This window comes from Phoca vitulina, unplaced genomic scaffold (genome assembly GCF_004348235.1).
Source record: "Phoca vitulina isolate PV1807 unplaced genomic scaffold, GSC_HSeal_1.0 scaffold94, whole genome shotgun sequence".
Taxonomy (NCBI): Eukaryota; Metazoa; Chordata; class Mammalia; order Carnivora; family Phocidae; genus Phoca; species Phoca vitulina.
The window spans coordinates 1,373,006-1,391,189 of NW_022589797.1; the positions used below are offsets into that span (position 1 = coordinate 1,373,006).

An 18,184-nucleotide genomic window follows, 5' to 3' on the forward strand; every position below is an offset into this window, starting at 1 on the left:
CCGAGAATTCTGGTTCTACCACTCACGTTACACCTCAAAGTATTTAAACTGCCCTCATCTGCAAAAAGGGATGATGAGGATGATGATGATGATGATATAAGTGCCTATCTATTGCTCTAGGGGTATTGTGAGGACTCAATTTGCAGTGTCTGACACACTAGATGTTATTTTGCTGTTTCCGTGATCTGAACTGGTCTGGCTATACACAAAATCAAGTGCTGGATTTGTGACCTGTTTTTCTTTTAACATATTTTACATATTATGCAACATATTTTGCATTTTAAATATTTTACATATTTACACTCTAAACTCTTGAAGAACAAACCTACTGTCTGCTCCCATGCCCTGGATAGGAATCAATGCACCACTCTAGCTGTAGACTGTCCTGGCTTTGAAGACAGGGAAGAAGACTGTCATCTACGCCCTGGTACTGTTACCTGCAGTATGACCAGTGGGTCCTTAAATGGAGACTGTTGAGGAATGAAGTAAGTCTAAACTAAGTAAAGAATGAGAAAGGAAGAGCAATGGGGAACCTGCCCAGGAAAACTGGATGACCAGTAGCTCTACATTTTGGCCCATGCGGAAAAAGAAGAGGAGTTAGAGCAAGACTTCAGGCAGTACCGCAGAGCCAGCATCTTTTCCTTGATCTTTTGATTATCTTATTCTTTTTCTTAAGTTAGCTCCACACCCAACATGGGGCTTGAACTCACAAGCCCGAGATTAAGAGTCGCATGCTCTACTAACTAAGCCAGCCAGGCGCTCTGCTTATTATTCTCGTTAAGAAAGTGGAAGCTCTGTATGTGACGTCAGCCACTGTAGCCCGCTCCTCTGGTGTTCCAACTGGGGAAAAGGTCTTTTCTTTCAAGGACGATTTGCCGTTGTATCCAGAATATAAGGAGTCATCTGGTACTAAACACTCTAGAGCCAACGTCCAGGATGCTTGTGCAAAGTACAGGAGAACGAACACACTCTCCCCACATGTTCCAGGCTCCTGATACACTTAGGTACTGTTACTGATTGTGACTTCTATTAGATCTGCATGCAGCCAAGAGTAGGCTGGTGGAGCAGCTGTTGCTAGAGGATTTGGTGAGCCACAGTATAAAGGGCATCTGGCAGTTAAAAAAAAAAAAAAAAGGAGAGAGAGAGAAACAGTGTCTGCTATAAAAATAGAATGAAGCACTGTCAAAGCAGGTCTAAAAAAGGGGGCAGCCAAGCAAAATTAGAGTGTGCTCTTCTCACCCAGCTAAAGAGAAGGTCTCTCTACACAGCATGGTTCTAGCCTCCTCTTCCTCATCTGTGCATGAACATCCTGGAGGACCTGACAACATGCCCCTCAGTTTCAGAGCATTCACCCCCCTCCACTTTCTGCTAAATGAAAAGTAGGATTTTCGTAATTTGGACATATGTCTGATCCATTAATGCTGAACAAAAGGGAAGCACGTATTGGTTTTTGTGGTATTCTTGTTGCCAAGACATGAAGAAAGTGTGAGTCCATCTAAGATTTTTGCAGGGCTCATAGGCAGGCACTGTATGTCATGAGATGCCAAGAGCCCAGAGATGAGCTGAAAAGATCCCTAGATGCAGCATCTCAAGGGGAGACTCTACACGGGGGTTAAGTCACATTAGCAGACTCACTCCTCTACCTTTTCCTTATACTATTTATGAAGCTTGCTGGTTAATATGAACTTTTCTGATTATGGAGGAGTGGGAAAACACAGAGAAGGGACTGTGGACATTCTGTAATGGGAAGGGAAGAATTTAAAACTATATTAAGCTTCATTAAAATATGTTCCTTTGAGCTGGAATTTTATATCACACTGCCACTTCCCATGTTGTCTCAGGACATAGTTGAGTCCATAAAATGTCTTAGGATCCCAAGAGCCAGAATGTTCTATAAATTACCCAGTTATAGAGATCCTCTCTGTCTTCCAAAAGTCCCCATAAGAAATCAAGGAGGCCATGGTGACTGAATGGGGAGACACCTTTTCATACCATAAGAAAGAAGAAGCTAAAGATACAGAAATGCCCAGTACAATGAAGAACATGGGCACAGTATAGCTAGCCCTCACATCATGAGAGATGAAAGTGGAGACTCCATATAGAGACACGGGAGAAAGTACAGATCTCTTGTCACCATAAGGAGGAGAAAAGGGGAAGTTGTAGACACCATTCCATACTGTAGGACAGCCAGTATATTGAGGTAAAGGTCCCCGTGGCCCTCAGTGTGTGAGACAGCCGGAGACCACACACTATTTCAAGCGGCTTGGTTATCTTAAGTTACAAACAGCCCTGTTCATTTAGCCTGATGGGCCTTACAAAAATTACCATATTATAGGCGTGCCGTGACCCTGCCGTAGAAGACATTGTGAGGAGGGAGACATCCTCATGTAATGAAGGCGTAGACATCCCCAAACCCGTGGAAAACACGGTGGAAATGCAGACCCTCACCCATCACCATGAATAAGGACTCGGTGAAGACACAGATGCACCGCATACCGTGGAGAAGAACATGGTGAAGGTGTAGACAGCAGCTTCCAGCACATATCGGCTCCGAATGGCCAGGACCACGGGTGGCAAAAACATGAGGTTGCTCAGGCAGAGCAGTAGCGTAGACAGCAGCTGGAATCCATAGGTGAGCGCATCGGCACTGTCGGTGCAGCCCCAGCCCCTCCACCCTGCGAGTGGGGAGGGCACAAGGTGGAAGGTGGAAGAGGGCCCAAGGCAGCCACAGGTTCGGCACTCCTGCTGGCGGCCTCTCGCCAGGCCCTAGACATTGCCAGGGAAGGGTGGTCTCCGCCCTCCCATTCTCTCCAAACCCATCTTCAATTCAAGGTGCCTCCGCCCGTCCAGGCCGCCCCTCCAACCCAGGAAGCCCGCCCACGGCTCCCTCACCAGCCCAGCCCGCTCACCGGCCTTGCACTCGCAGGCCGCGTACAGGTAGTTGTGCGTGCGCAGCAGCTTGCACTGGCCGTAGGGCCCGCAGTCGTCCACGCAGGGGGAGAGGAAAGTGCGCAGCCGCACCTCGGCCGTCGCGTTCCGGCACCGCACGTACCTGCGCGCACACACACCGGGCCGTCAGCGGGGTCCCAAGCCGCGCCTTCCCCAGCCCGGCCCCGCCCGGCCCCGCCCGGCCCCGCCCCGCTCACCGAGGCCCCACCCCGCACAGGGAGCGCAGGGTCAGGAACCAGGTCCCAGTCTGTGGGAAAGGGATTCGCAGCCTGGCCACTCTGGAAGTGGCACTGACGGACAGGAGGAAGCCAGCCAGGGACTCTTAGGGGAGAAGGGAAAAGAGCGGGTATCAGCGAGAGGGAGGAGGAGTCAGTGTGGGGTCAAGACCTAAAGAACCTTCACCCACCTGACCACATTTCCCTAGCCCATCCTTCCTCCATACCATCCCCCCACTGGCCCCAGCCCCAGAGTTAAAGCCTCTTCTGCTTCCCCCATTCCTCACCCCCACCTTTAGAACAGGTCACCGCTGCATCCCCCAGGCTCAAGGGCACCTCGTGAGTCAGGCATCCAAACACCGTCACATTCTCCTGGAGCAGGGAGCTCTGCGAGGGCAGGTATGAAAACGAAGAGGTCACACCCTCCAGACCCTACCACCACCCCACCGCCCCCAGACTCCTACACCTGTTAACACCTCTCCAGAAACCCCTCCGGGAGCTCACTGGACATCCCATTCCTGCAGGTTCTCTCCACACCAAAGCCTGCCTTTCTCTTTCTCCCTCTTTCTCTTTCTCTGTCCTTCTCTCTCTTTTCTCCCTCTCTCACCCCTATTCTTAGAACAGAAAAACTGGAGAACACCAGATCCTCCACAGCAGAGATCTTTCAAAGACTGATGAGAAGGCAAGGCCCAGTTCTGAACGTTGTCACTGAGCAGAATTGTTTAAACTCTGTCCAGACAAGAGAGAACACCCTGTTTCAGTCCCATCTAGCTTACTGAGGGGGGAGTGAGAGGGGGCTTGTTGCTGGATGTAGAAACTAGTTGTGAACAAAGGAAACTGTAAGGTTTTCAATCATCTTCACTTGGGTCTGAAGGCAGGAGGAGTGTAAAGAAATGTACTCTTCCCCAGGTAAAATGATCCTAGGTACTGAACAGCGGTAATAGAACGCCTGGGGGGTTAATGTATCAACCTGTCTGGGATTTAAAGAAACCAGATATCCACAGGAGTAAATGTAAGGAGTGTCTACAAGAATAAAAGTAACAGAATGCCATAAGCTCACCTCATTCAAAAAGGATTTGAGGTAGCTTATTAAATGCATATAATAGGATAAAATAAATGCATGAGGGAAATTTAAAAATCAAGATAAAAAAATAAAGTCTGTCCCTAGATGTGAGCCATATATTTGATGCTAACTTCCAAGCAACCAAAGCAAAAAAAGGAAACATAATGAGTTACCAGATTTTATCTTACGAGTCCATAAGATAAAATTTAATTAGAGTCTCAAGAGAAGCACAGCATCCAAACCGGTGGTTCTCAGGAAAATTCTCATCAAAGAAGCACTGTGTTCTGTCATGCATCCTGTCCTCAACCACAAGAGTGAATTTCATACAACTTGCTTATAACTTCCCTCAATGCAAGCCAGGGTAATATACCAAAGTATTATACCATAAAAGTCATTCTAGTTGGAAGCCAAATGGGGGGGAAATGTCCTCTAGGTATGCAGTTCTCTGATCCAAATGTTCAGTTCTTGATTCCAAGGGGAAAAATCAAAATACTCGGAGGGAAAAATCAGAATAGATGAGCCAATATATCTTTCAGAATAAATATAATAGGCTGTTTGAGGTGTGTAACAAGTGTCATGGCATGCAGATGGGTGTAATATAAGCAGATGAATGCACAAAGGGACAGGGTGAGAGGTTGCAGGGGGGTTGGGCCTCTACTCTAAAGATACTGAGGAAGAACAAGTATGGGTCTTACTGGTCTCTGAAACAGGCTCTATAGTTTCAAGGTCAAATCAAGACCTCACTGTCACGGCCCAAAGGCAGTAAGAGTCACAGAGAATTTAAGTATGAAAATAAGGAATGTCTTTGGGCTTAAGAATCTGATCTGTCCTGACCAGCAGGAGGACTAAAAAGTTCTGAGCCATGTCCTACAAAAGACCACATCTAGCCACAGACCAGGTCTCAGGTTGGCTGGTAGGGAAATGGTGCCTGCTCCCCAGAGCTGGGGAATAGTACATAAATTATTGGATCAATGTCAATTTAAGACAGTCACTAATGGCCTGACACAGGGCTCTGCCCTAAGCCCAGTCTTATTTAATGCTGAAAATAATAACTAAGAGGTACAGAAGGCTGGCTTTTCAAGTGTGAATTACATAAAGCAGGGAAGACCCAAGACCCAAACTAGTACTAGGCAATGCCTCAAAGATGGACATAAATTCTTTCACTGAAGTTAAAAAGTTCACTGCAAAAATACGAGGTGGGAATTGGCAGGAGTTCACATGAACCAGCTCAGGACACAAAAATGTGTGCGTCCCTTAGTGACGAGTAGATAAATATAGAAGTTAATGTGAAAAAGGACTGAGAAGACACACAGTTTTAGGTCTTCTTCAATTTTCCAAAGTTTTTACATGTGATCCTATTACTCTTATAATAAAAAAGTAAATGTACACAACTGGTTTGAAAAAAATAAAAAGAAAAAAGGAAAAGACTCTGAAATCTTAGTTCACCACAACCCCAGGTGATCCCCCAGTGTGATGTGGCAGCTCAAAGAGGGAACCTGACCTCAGGCTGCACAAACACCGCCTGCCACGCTGGTCAGACCCCCTTGGATCACTTATCTCAGAGACACTAGGACCAGAGGAGACAGCAGAGGATGGGGAGAGGTCTAAGATGCTGAGGTTGTTCAGCTTTGGGGAGATGAGGGGCATCTGAAGGACTACTTAACAGGATAGGAATGTAACAACTGTACCACACAGAAGATGTAAAATAATAGGGGAAACTGTGCAGGGAAAGAGGGGGGATATGGGAACTCCCTGTACTTTCTGCCCAATTTTTCTGTAAGCTTAAAACTGCTCTGAAAAAATCAAGTCTATTAATTTAAAAAAAGAAAAGAAAAAAAAGGACAAGGATAGATTTACTGGATATAGCTTCTGGGGCAAAACAAAGATTGGTGGGTAGAATTCCTGGAGGCAGATTTTCATGGAATGTCACGACTTCCTTTAGCAATCAGAGCTGTCTAAATATGGACTGCATGGCCTCAAGAGGTGGTGAACTCCCCATCACAGAAGATATGCAAGAAAAGTGAACACCTGCCATAGAAGCCCTGGGGAAGTAGAAGGTTAGCCTATAAAACTGGGATAACTTAGCCCACTGTGAGTCGCCCTGGCTGACCTAGCCCTATCTGTAGTAGAGTCAACACTCAGGGGAATGTCTGTATGTTTATTGATCAGACTTGGGCTGAGACATTGTCCCTAATCGTAAAGTGGGCCCAAAGCAACCCTGACATCTTCTCCTTCAAGTTCCCCTCCAGGGCAACCCCCCCGCCTCCCTGTTTTCCACCAAGAGTACCACATTGAGCTGGAGCTCCAGGCTGAGGACGCCTCCGCTGTCCAGCACTGGCAGCAGCCTCAGGGCAAACACTGCGGGGCGCTCAGGGGGCAGGGCCACGCTGGGGCCAAAGAAGATGTAGAAGTGGACAGAGAAGGTGTCCAGCTCATTGCGCAGTGTCGGGCGCACTGGCCAGCAGTGCTCTGGTGGGGATGTGGCCCCAGGCCCCTCCGCAGAGGCCCCCAGGGATGGCGGCTCTGGGGGCAGTGGCTGGTTGCCCAGTGACTGGGGCATGTTCATGGCAGCTCCAGGGACGAGGACACGGGACAGGCTGGGCTGTGGGCACTCTGTGGGCAGAGGAAATCAGTGCTGGGGACTGCCGCCCTCACAAGCCCTGCAGCCCCACCACAAACCAGAGCTGAGCCAGACAGGAATTAGCAAAGAGTAGGGAGGGATGAGAACTAGAATCAAATGTCCTTTGGAAGTATGGGGCATCCAGGGTCACAAGATAGGGCCCAGGGGGTTCCTAGTGGTCACAACCAACGGAATGTCATGTGGAGGGAGTCAAGGTCATCTCTCCCTCCCCAAGGACAGTGAAGACACTGTAGAAACAGATGATGGGCTCTCTCACTGATATGCATGGGCTTTGGCAAGGACAGTGTCCCAGAGGTTTTAGATGCCCCTGCCTACCCCCAGGAACTGAACGAGATTAAATCAAGGACAGTAATGAGGTCCCTTAGTTAGCCCCAGTCAAATGCAAAAAATTATCTAAAGGCCTTCCAATGAATCGAAGGTTCAAGTGGAAGGGCTTTTGGGAGTGTGAAGGAGCCTGGGGGGTTAGGGAGATTATAGGGCCATGGCAGAGGGTCAGTTGAACACAACCACCATGGCTGCCTCTTCCCAGCCACAGATGTCGGCACAGGCTGAGTGGCCAAGGCAGATGTGGGGCTTCTGACCTTGCAACCGCACACAGAGCTGGAAGCGGATGGTCCTGCCAGGACCCCGGGATGGGATCTCCACACGCACGTAGACCCAGTGCCCCCAGGGGGGCAGTGCCAGCTCCAGCTGGCACACCGAGGCACCTCCACAGGACAAAGAGCTTGAGTTGTGCAGGGGTGGGGCCTTGGGGCGCAGGCGCAACGTCAGGGGGCAGGCTGATGCCCCGCGGCTCCCCACACACGCCAGCTGTGCTGAAACCCTGTAAGTAAAGCTGGGCACAAAGACCCTGGGCAGAGGGGAGGTTGGGGGTAAGAAAGGACAGGCGAGAGGGTGAGAGGGACACCAGACTGAGGCAAACACTCAGGAAGAAGGCGGCATGGAGGGACAGGGGAAACAGGAGAACAGGAGGCCTTTTTGCTTCCTCCCCTCTGTGCCGGGAGAGAGGGAGGCAGGGGTCCAACCCCCCCTGGGGGCTCTGGGTGGCCCCGTAGCCCAGGTTGGCCAGTGGAAAAGTAGGAACAGGTAGACAGGCTGAGAAGCCACAAGAACCCTGTTCCCTGTTTGAAGCCAAGGAAGGAAGCGGGAAAGGGTCAGGTTCGGGGGAGTATTTGACTTACTTGTACAGGGCTGAGCGATTGTGGGCCGAGAGGGTTTGCTCTGAGGGACGGCCAGGCACCAGCACGGCAACGTCCAGCAAACGCCGGACAATCAGCTGCGGCTGAAGGAGGTACTGACACTCATCCCGGAGACCCTGAGACAAAAGCAGGAGTGGTGGGAGGAGAGACGGCAAGGGTGCTACTACAGCAAGGCAAACAGAATCTGCTGAAGGGTGGGGGACAAAGCTCCCAGGGCTAGGACTGAGGTCTCTCTAAGCTCTGGGTCCCTCCTGCCTGGTCTCCACTTCTGTCTTTCTAGGTGCACAGGATCTACTCCGATCCTCCGCACTGGCTGACGTCCGGGGACTCAGAGCCACGCCCCCCAGACAATCAGGCCTGCACCTCCTCCACTCTAACCCCTCCTCCTGGACACTCCCAGACAGCCCCTCGAGGTAATTTCAAAACACCCCATTTCCCCTCCAAGCCCTCAAGAACTCAGAACACTGGCTCTCTTTTGGGGTTAGAAAGCTCCCTGAGGCCTCTAGTCCAAACCAACCCAGCCTTCCTAATCTGAATCTTTCATTTCCTTTATTCCCTACTTGGCCCTCCCAAGTGTTTGTCCAGCCTCTGCATTAACACCCCCTGGGGAAGGGCCACTCTACCTCCTAGGCAATCTCCAGACTGTAGGCAACTTGAAAACAGGAACCTTGTCTTATTTTATTTTTGCTCCCCAAGACATGAAGCCTAATGTAAAGTGCATGCCTCACAGATGAACGTCGGCTGAATAAATGAATGAATAAACGAATCAACACAGCTGTGGGCAGCTCTGATGTTTATGAAGCCAGAGCCTGTTTTCTGTCTCCCCTCCCACTGCTCTGCCTCAGGGGACCCACAGATACATCTGCTCCTTCTGAATCAAGCTGGGTTTCTTCCATTACCGGACACGACAGCCACATCTAAGCTGCTCTTCTGGGTGAGATCCCTGACCCTTGTCGACTGAGTTGGCACCGCCCTGGCACGCACAGCCTCCTCACTCCTCTGTGGGCACAGTCCCTTCTGGCCCCTCCTCTGCAGCATCTGCAGCTACCTAAGCCCTCTGATCCCAGCAGGTCAGAGGAGGACAGGGCTCCTGATGAGGCTTCTCAGTTCTTCTGGACAAATGGCCTTATGCTGGCCCAAGAAACTGAAGGCCACTGTTTACTTATGTGGTTATTCTGACCGAGACAAACCTCTAAACCTCATTCTGACAGAAGTTCCAGGCTCTGACGTCCCTCTGGGTTCCATACCGTGGAATGAGCCAGCCAAGGCACTGACTTCCAGCAAAGCTCCCCAAGGCTGGAAGTAGGGAGGCCTTGATGAGGCCAGGCCAAAGACCTCACTACCCTCTGCCTGGAATTCTTCTGTGCCTTTTGCACCACTGCATCCCCAATGCCCAGCACACTACCTGGCAAATACTAGGCACTAAGAAAATATCTGTTCAGTTAAAGAGTGGGTGACAAAAAGAGGGTCCTTTCAGAGAGCTCTTCAACCTACCTAGTTGCTCGAAGACCTCCATCTCTGATACCCAAAGCAGATGTCCTTCATTTTTGGTGTCAAACCCTAAGGACCAGAAGTACTACCACAAGTCATCTCATCAACCCCACTTCCTATGGGAGCAGTCACCACCACAATAACCTTGCAGTAAGCGAGCCCCAAGGGTGGGGGCTCACACGCAGGAGGTGGCCCATTTCCTTGCTGGATGGACAATCCAGGGGGAAGAAACACTTTGCTCTACATCTTTCTTGTTGTTGGCTTAACTGAAGGATCAATGGACATGACCTCAATGGTTAAAATGTGCTCCTTCCTTAAACTGTATAATGCGCACATCCCTTATTGCGGAGGGAAGCATTCAATCAGTGGAGAGCAGGGAAGGTGCAGAGATGCAGCAGCCTTCACCCTTGATAGGGCCAGAGAAAGGGCACCAGAAGCCAGGTCTTCAGGAGCTGCCAAGGCATAAGCCAAGTGAGAGAGTCCAAACTGAGCCAACATCAGCAGTCATGTAAGGAATGGGGTCAAAGCAAGGACACTTGAGAAACCAGGAGGGCCAAACTGAGAAGTAGAGTGGGAACTAGTCTGAAAGGAGCTAGGGAGGAAGGCCTTTGACTGAACCCCAGACTGTCCTCAGCAAGGCTGAGTTTCCTGTGGAAGGCCTCAGCAGGGTGGCCAGTGCCAGACTCTGGATAGGGCTTATGGACTAAGATGCCCAAAGACGCTTGCCCTTCCCTGTAGGAATATCCCAATACCCAGGACAGCCCCTGGCCCACAGTCAGTCAGCACCAATCAACACAGAAGAGTGCCGGACAGCCTGCAGGGGGCAAGAGTGCAAGCAGAGAGATGACTGGGAGGCTACTGCGGTGGCCCTGGAGAAAGCTCAGGGAAGGTTTGCTCAGAATGGAAAGAGAGAAGCAGATGCATTCAGAGCATACTTTAGAAGTAGAATCAACAAGACTTTTTCTTTACGGACTAGCTATAGAGAAATAAAGGGAAAAGAAGAATCAAGTATGACACCTAAATTGGGGGCTTGAGCAAATGGAGAATGGCAGTGCCACTGACTGAGAAGAAGACTAGAGAGAAGAGGCTCGGGCTGGGAGAAGTAAAATGAGAATCAATGAGATTTTCACTTTGGGCTCTGCTTTGATTTGTACATGCTAAGTTTGAGACATTTCTTGGACATCCAATCAGAGATACCAAGCCATTAAATATAAAGTCTGAGATTTAAAGAAATTAGGACTCATGGAATACACTTGGAAAACATAACTTATAGGTGGTATTTAAAACTGGAGATACCTAGCAAGAGAATGGAGAAATAAAAAGGAATAAAAGGAACCGTCTCAGGACCAAACATTGGGGCCCCACAAAATGCACCAAGCAGAGGAGACACCAAGAAAGGAGACAGAGAAGGAGTGGTGGGTAGGAGGAAAATCAGGACAGTTCTATAAAGTCATAAAGGCCACAAGGAGAAAGTGTTTTAAGAAGGAAAGAGTCATAGAAGGAACTAGTTAATAGCTAGTTACTACTTAACTCTGGAGAGAGGAAGTGGGGACTGGAAGGAGTGAAGGGAAGAGGAAGACTTACTTTTCACTGTATGCCTTTTGTACCTTTCGAATGTTGTACCAGGTGCATATATTACCTATTCGAGACACAAATATAATAATTTAGAAGGAGGAGGAAGAGCAGAATGAGCACTGTTAGCAGATTTTAATCTCTTCAAGTTGAGATACAGAGCTATACTTGGTCTGGTTGATGGATTCAGTCGGATCCTTTCTTCCCTACCATCTGCTTCTTTGCTTTCCTTATCCTTGTTTTCATTACTTTACCTGCTTTCATTTACTTTCAAATCTTGGAGCTGGAAAGAGGAAGCATTTGAGGAGAACCCTGCTCCAGAAATTTGGAAAACTTTCCCCTAATGAGCCAGGTGGTACCAGATGTTACCTACAATCCAAAGGTCAGTCCCTCAGGGCAGACTGGGCACCACAGAATGAACACATGCTCCAAGACAGGGAGGGCAAGGCAATGGAGGGCATGGGTCAAGACAGAAGAGGTTGACAGGGAAAAGGGGAAAAGGAAAGGAGAAGTGAGATCAGTTTTGGACCCTATGAATTTGAGAAGATAGCAGAAGAACAACGAAAACTGGCCATGCCGCCGCTGTGTGCCAGGCTCTGTGCCAGGTGCTAGGAATACAGTAGCCCGTGGCACAGACACAGGAGCTTGCAGACGTGTGCGACCAGAGCTCAGGAGAACGGCATGGACCAGGTAAGTCACTACCCTTCTACAACCTCTTAAAGGGCCCAATCACTCTCAGGATAAAGTTCAAACTTCTAGGTCCTTCATGATCTGGCCTCTGCTCACCCACGCAGCTCCCTTACCCAGTCCAACAAGCACTCCACACTGAACCGCTTCAGTTCTTCCCTCTGCGCCTTAGCCCATGCTACTCCCACCACCTGGAATGGCTTCCCTTGCTTTTTCAACATCAGGCCTCCCTTCCTGTTTCCTAAAACCACCTCTACCATATTACCAAACTGAGTTAGCCATCTCTCCTTTGTCCTCTTAAAACATCTCCTGTATCTCACTAATATACATCTTATTTATCTGTGTCCCTCACACCCAAGGTCTGGGACAAAGCAGGTGCCCAAGGACTAAGGTCTAAAGGGAGGTCCGACCTCATCCCCAAAGCTGAGGAGGGCCGTAGAAACAGTGCTGCCTTCTTATGGTTGGGACTCTTCAGTCCCCACCTGAGGCCAAGCCTCACAGGAAGTCAGGACAATAGTATGAGGAGAAAGTAAGTCAAGAAGATGGAGCCCTGGAGGAATGCTCTGGACAATTAATTCACAGGCTGGAGTTTAGGGAATTAACCAGAGAACAAGAATCCTTAGAGGCCCATATAAGATTCCAAAAGATAATCAAATTCTTAGAGAAACCACAAGGATGATTTCTTGCCCGTCCCTCACCCCCAAGCCTCTAGAAGACGCCTTAACTAAAGATCTACATCTCTCATGGTATTCAGGTCTGCTGTCATTCATGGGCAAGGTGTAACAGTGTCCCCTTGTCTCTGATATCGCCATACCTCAGGAGTTCTGCCAGCTAGCCCTCCAGCTTGCAGTTCCGAGTCCCCAGACTCCACTTGCTATATCTAGATGCAAATGGCTACGTCAAGGCTAGTTCTGACCTCTCCTAACCAGGCCCCCAGTTCCTCCTACTCATCCAGAAAGGTTTCTGGATAACTAGAGCAGGGCTTCAGAAAGATTTTCCCTGTCAGTTCTCACAAAGAGAATCAAGGATCAAAGTTACAATCAGGAATGTGCTCTTTGGGATTTGGCCAAAGACCTAAGGCATTCCTTGGAATAGAATAACCCCTAGTTCTGATGAGAGTCAAGATCTACCTAGAACCCAGAGCCATTTCCAGGTGAGTTCCCAACATGCTGTCATCCACAGGGCTCCCAGGCCTTGACAGGAAATTCTCTGGTACAACCCTCTCAGGAAAGAGAGGCCTATCACTGAGGCCTCAAGTTGCTTTCTCAGCCATAGTTCCCATCGCTGACAACAGCAGACCAGTGCACCTGTCCCTGTACAATTCTCAACTCATTCAAAAGCATCATAACACCTTCTCTGAGCACTGCGCTATAGCAGGAGGAGGAGAGGTGAGTCTGGCGTGGACAAAGAGCCACTGCCCTCAAGGAACTCAGCCTGGAGAGAGATAGCTGAGTCAAATCTTCCCAACTGGAAATTTCTCAATGGCCAAGTCCCACTAGCTTTCGTGTTCTTGAGCATCCTGTTCTTTAAAGCCTTGCTCTGCTTATGCTCAGTCCTTCACCCTTACCACTGGCCCCACACATGTGGCCATCCCACTCTGCCAAGGGCCAGCTTATCATACCCTCCCTTCCTGCCAATGGACAAGAGTAAGAAACCTATAGATCCTCTCACTACAAGGAGGATATCTGGCCTGTACCTGGGAGGGGCAGGAAAACTTTGTGGCATTTCTTTCCCCTCCAAATCAGAATGGAGAAGCAAACTGACCTTTGAACCTACACTTCAGACTTTAAAAACCTCTGTTCTATGAAATCAGAGCTGACATTTGGAGAAAAGGAAGCAACAGTTGGGATGGACACCAGCTGCCCAAGGCCTCCTTTTAACAGGAAAGGGCTTCCCTGCCCCCAAGTGTTCTCCTATGGTCTTCCAGAGGGTGTAGGGAGCTGAAACTATGATAGAAGAGGAATGTTTTCTCCCAGATGGACCAACAACTGGGCTGGAGCCTATGAGAGTCTGCAGGGCTATCACCAATCAAGATGTAGAACAAGATCAGTCTTGGGTTTGTGCAGCAGCATATGACCAGTCCCTGGCTGGCTTCTGATCACCTTGAATAACCCTCACACCTTCTAACAGGGACACTACTCCACAGTGCCAGGGCCTCTGACCGATTCCAGACTCTGCACTTTCCCTTCAGCTACCTGCACCCACTATGTCCTCCTAAGGCTCCCAAATTGCCTCCTAGAGATCCTGACCTCTGGCCCACCAGGTGAACTGCCGGCCTCTAGCTACACCCCACCCTAGCCACCCTTATGCTGTTGCCCACCCTGGAACAAGGCTGGTATGCCAGGTAGCCTGAGGGGGATTCTGCAGGCATGGAGAAGCAGCTTTGGCCCCTCCTACCCTGGGCAGCATCAACCCACCTTGACAGAGATGTGGCCATGGGCCTGGGGAAGGTGGGCAGCCAAGAACCAGTCCCCAGGTAAGGGGCTGCTGACGTTAAAGATGCCTGAGGTGCGGTTGGGCAGTGTCCAGCTGAGGGTCAGTGAGAAAACCCCAGGCACAGCCGTGTCCCCTGGGAAGTGTGTGTGCAGGGGATTGATGACAGGGGGTGCCCCGGACCGGAAATACCTGGGGGACCAGAATGAGGAGAGGAAGACAACAGGCAATGGGGTGGGAGATGGGAAATGGGGAAAAGAAAGAACTGTCACTCATCAGCAATAACACAAGTGAATTCCCTATACTGATACATATAGCAAAGTGGTTCCAGGTCAGGAGTCAGGGCATAAAGAGTAAGTCAGCTCAGGCTCTCACACAGTCAAACAGTAGTCAGGAGCCAGAGGTCCCTCACTTAGTCATACTTCAATCTGGACATAGGTGAGGGGTTGGGTCAGTTTAGATACTCATACAGTCACACTTTAGTTTGGAAAGTGCTCTGGAGTTGGAGGTGGGGGTCAGGATGTTAACTCGGACACTCACACAGTCACACTTTGGTCTGGGCAGTGGTCCCCAAAGGTTCCCCCCTGCTCCTTGAAGATGATGAGGTTCCAAACAGCCAGGAATGTGTCCTCGGGAACATGGAAGTGGAAGAGCTCGGTGCTGGCAAAGGAGCGGAAGGGACTCAGCTTGCGGGGTGAGCAGGTGGAGTAGTCAGTCAGGAAGAGGCCTCCTGGGGAGCAGGCAAGAGAGAAAGGAGCAGGGTAGGACACAGGGCACTTTCGTTAAGCAACAGGAATAGCACCAACTCAACAAATATTCTCCTCTGAGCCAGGAGCTGGGGCTCATGCTGCCCTAGCCATCTGCTTTACTCCTTATAATGACCTTGGGAAAAATGACTTGTTTTTACAGATAAGGAAACTGAGGCTCAAACCTAGACCAACTGAGGATTCAAACTTAGATCTATCTACATCCCAAACCAGGACCCTTTATATGCCCCCACAGCTGTCCCTCACTGAGGAATCATTGTTCTCTTCTTAGCAAGCTTAACAAAACAGAGGTGTGAATGGCGTGTGCTGGGGTGGGGGGTGGGGGACATGGGCTCTTTGGCCACTGAGCAGGCTAGAACTCCACCTGTGGAGCTTGGGAGTCAGCACTGAATGTGTAACTTCCTTGTTTATTTTCTTCCCCTTTCTGTTCGCCTGTGGTTCCAGGAGCAGTAAAAACCCTCAGAAGCTTCACAAAAGCTGTCTGTATACTGGCTCAGGGCAGGAGGGGGAAGGGGAAAGTGTGGTGAGGATGCAAGGGGCCTGCTTGGGTGGCAGAGGCAAGAACAGGAGCTGGTAGGCCACCATGAGAACTCCCAGGAGAGGAGGGGAGTCATCAGGCCCTGTAGGATTCAGAATGAGCAATCAGAGGGCGTTTCCCCAGAGGGAGTCCCGGTGAGGCAATCAGCTGGCGACTCAGGAGAATCTCAAACCACTTGGAAATATTCACACTTGGGGTTGGGGGCACTGGTTATCTCTAACTGAAGCGCCAAGATACAAGTACCTGATCATGGTTGTTCAGAGCAGAGCCAAGGTGAGCAAAAAAGTCTGGTGTCAGCAGCTCTCCAGGCAAATGCATGGGCACTAGGACTGCCGTGACAGTGAAAATAACCCAGTAGCTCAGCTGCATAGAAGAATGTCCCCGATGGCAGGCAAAGTTCTGGAGAATCTGACTGCTCTGGAGACCTAAGATCAGCCCTAGAGAAGCACAGAAGGATGCCCCCAGGACAGATGAGAAGGCTGGGAACTCCAGCAGCTTCAGGACAGAGCAGGGGGTAGAGGGAAGACCGTGGAGGGGAGCTTTCAGCCAAATAGGAAATACACACAGGGCTTACCTAGTCTGACAATCTCCCTTCCAGAAATGGGAGCTATAACTCAAGATGAGGTATTTGAAATAAGAGAGAAAGAGGCATCTGGGAAAGGGAGCCTGCTGAAGGAGGGAACACAGGTAAGGAAGGCACCACTGAACTTCAAGGTCACCCTGCAGGGAGCTGCCCTAAGTATGTAGAGGCCACGGGCCCTAGACTGGCCTATGCTCATCTTCAAAGCCATGGCTAGACCCAAGGACTAGTCAGTCCAGTTCAGACCACATGATGGGCCTCAACGGTCAGCAAGGAAAACCTGCCACCTTTGCGAGCTGAGCACTGATAATGGAGGCAGAAAGCCAAGAGCTGAATAGCCTGGCTGCTATTGTTTACAAGAAAGTGGAGCTCTGGAGCACCCTCTACTGGGGTTAGGGGAGAGCTTCTCCTCCCCAAAGCTGGTACCAGGTCATCGGAGGGGCCACTGCTATTGTGAGGAAGAAATGTTGGCCAGTCCCCCAGTGCAGACCCGCCGAGAATTGGTGGTGAAAAGCAGCTAATGACTTTTGGAAAAAAAGGGATAAGTACAAAGTACAAAAGTATAAGTACAAAAAACCCTTGTGATTCAAAGGAACATGGCATGGCCTGGAGAACTGGGAAACTGGTTAAGCCACCCAAAAAGTGGCCAGGGGCTACAGAGGTCACAGAATGGGCTGGTGGGAAAGGGAGTGAGCAGCAACTGACATGGTGGGAGGAGCCGAGAAGTTCTAAGGGCAGATGCTTGAGAAAGTGTCTACAGCCCCATTCACTCCAAGCTTTGGTTTGGCATTTCACAACAGCCTACAGAGCTGTGTCCCAGAGGAAGCATGAGTAAAGCCCTAGTCAAGCCAAGAGGAACCCGTCCTGGATGCTCCATACTTCCACATGAAGCTAGGGTGATTCTCCACCACCGTCTGAAACACACACGCACACGCACACACGCAAATACACATACAGGCAGAGGCTGGCCCTGCTAGTGATAGCACTAGGTGGAACAAAAGGCGACTTCCTGGGATGGCAAGGCACCCCTGGGCTATGCAACTATAGTCAGCTGAGCCCAAGGAAAAGACCCAAGGATTGGGGTAGACCAGGAGACCCAGGAGGTACCTTCCATTCCTGAAATGAGACTAAAGCCAACAATAAGCTTTCGTTAAGACTACGCTATGCGCTCTGATATGCTCTGATGGTCCTGTGACACTGCCAGCCTCTCCTCAGGTGAAACCTGTCACCACCACCAGGTCACAGAGCACCCCTGCGGGCCAGGCCACAGCCACCAAGGCAGGGATTATTAACAACACTAAGGGCAGCCCTTAGTAGAGCCTATTCAGAGCTCTTTTCCAACTTCATTACAATTCTCCCCAAAGCACCTGAACCTGCTTCTGGACAATCATCTTTTAATCCACATCTTTCAGCTTCCTACAGTTCCATGGCTGTCAGCCACCCTCCGCCCCTAGCCAGCCCAGGCTTGCTCAGTGGGCTCGTGAACAAAGAAGCCATGGTGGCAGGGATGGATGCTACGAATTGGGCTCAACAGTAGATTCTCCTTCACCTAAACTGAAAAACTGGCCTGGCTATTACCTCTACTGATTGCCTAATTTGCCAGCAGCAGTCATCAACACTGAGCCCCTCTATAGCTCCTTCCTTCAAAGAGTCAGGCTAGGGGCACATGGATTATCCTATATGTTGTGGGAGGCAGCAAACACTGCCTCCAACTAAGAAATCCATTTGGAAGGTGACACTTCGGTGATCTGTCTATAGGAGGAGCAAGAACTGCTGAAGAGGAACATGTGTGGCCACAACATGTACTCTCCCCTTCACGCAATCACATAGGCGCTCAGAGGACACGCAGGGGCTCCCATGCATGCCACAGAACATACTAACACATAAGCATGTATACGCACTGCACACGACAAGCATTCCCCCAGACCCCTCAGGTACACACACACATAGGTACCCAGATGCCAGTGAACATACATGTAGAGCTTGGACACCTCTGCAGCGGCATGACCTTTGGCATGTACCGATCTCCTCAAGTTTATACACTGAACT

General features: G+C 50.0%; 1 protein-coding gene across 7 annotated transcripts in view; it reads right to left on the minus strand.

Moving 5' to 3' along the window:
- TMEM8B (transmembrane protein 8B) overlaps positions 1-18,184 on the minus strand; it is a 43,210-nt gene that overhangs the window by 6,460 nt on the left and 18,566 nt on the right. For 5 of the 7 annotated variants that reach the window (XM_032396761.1, XM_032396762.1, XM_032396764.1 and 2 more), the window contains 9 exons: positions 14,791-14,980; positions 14,235-14,442; positions 8,050-8,183; positions 7,450-7,718; positions 6,515-6,840; positions 3,458-3,551; positions 3,147-3,270; positions 2,910-3,052; positions 2,497-2,675 (listed from right to left, as the gene is read on the minus strand). In XM_032396761.1, coding sequence (XP_032252652.1) covers positions 2,497-2,675; positions 2,910-3,052; positions 3,147-3,270; positions 3,458-3,551; positions 6,515-6,793 — 819 coding nt within the window. In that variant the 5' untranslated portion in view covers positions 6,794-6,840; positions 7,450-7,718; positions 8,050-8,183; positions 14,235-14,442; positions 14,791-14,980. The remainder of the gene's footprint in view (positions 1-2,496; positions 2,676-2,909; positions 3,053-3,146; positions 3,271-3,457; positions 3,552-6,514; positions 6,841-7,449; positions 7,719-8,049; positions 8,184-14,234; positions 14,443-14,790; positions 14,981-18,184) is intronic. The other 2 variants (XM_032396765.1, XM_032396766.1) reach the window with 1 other exon arrangement.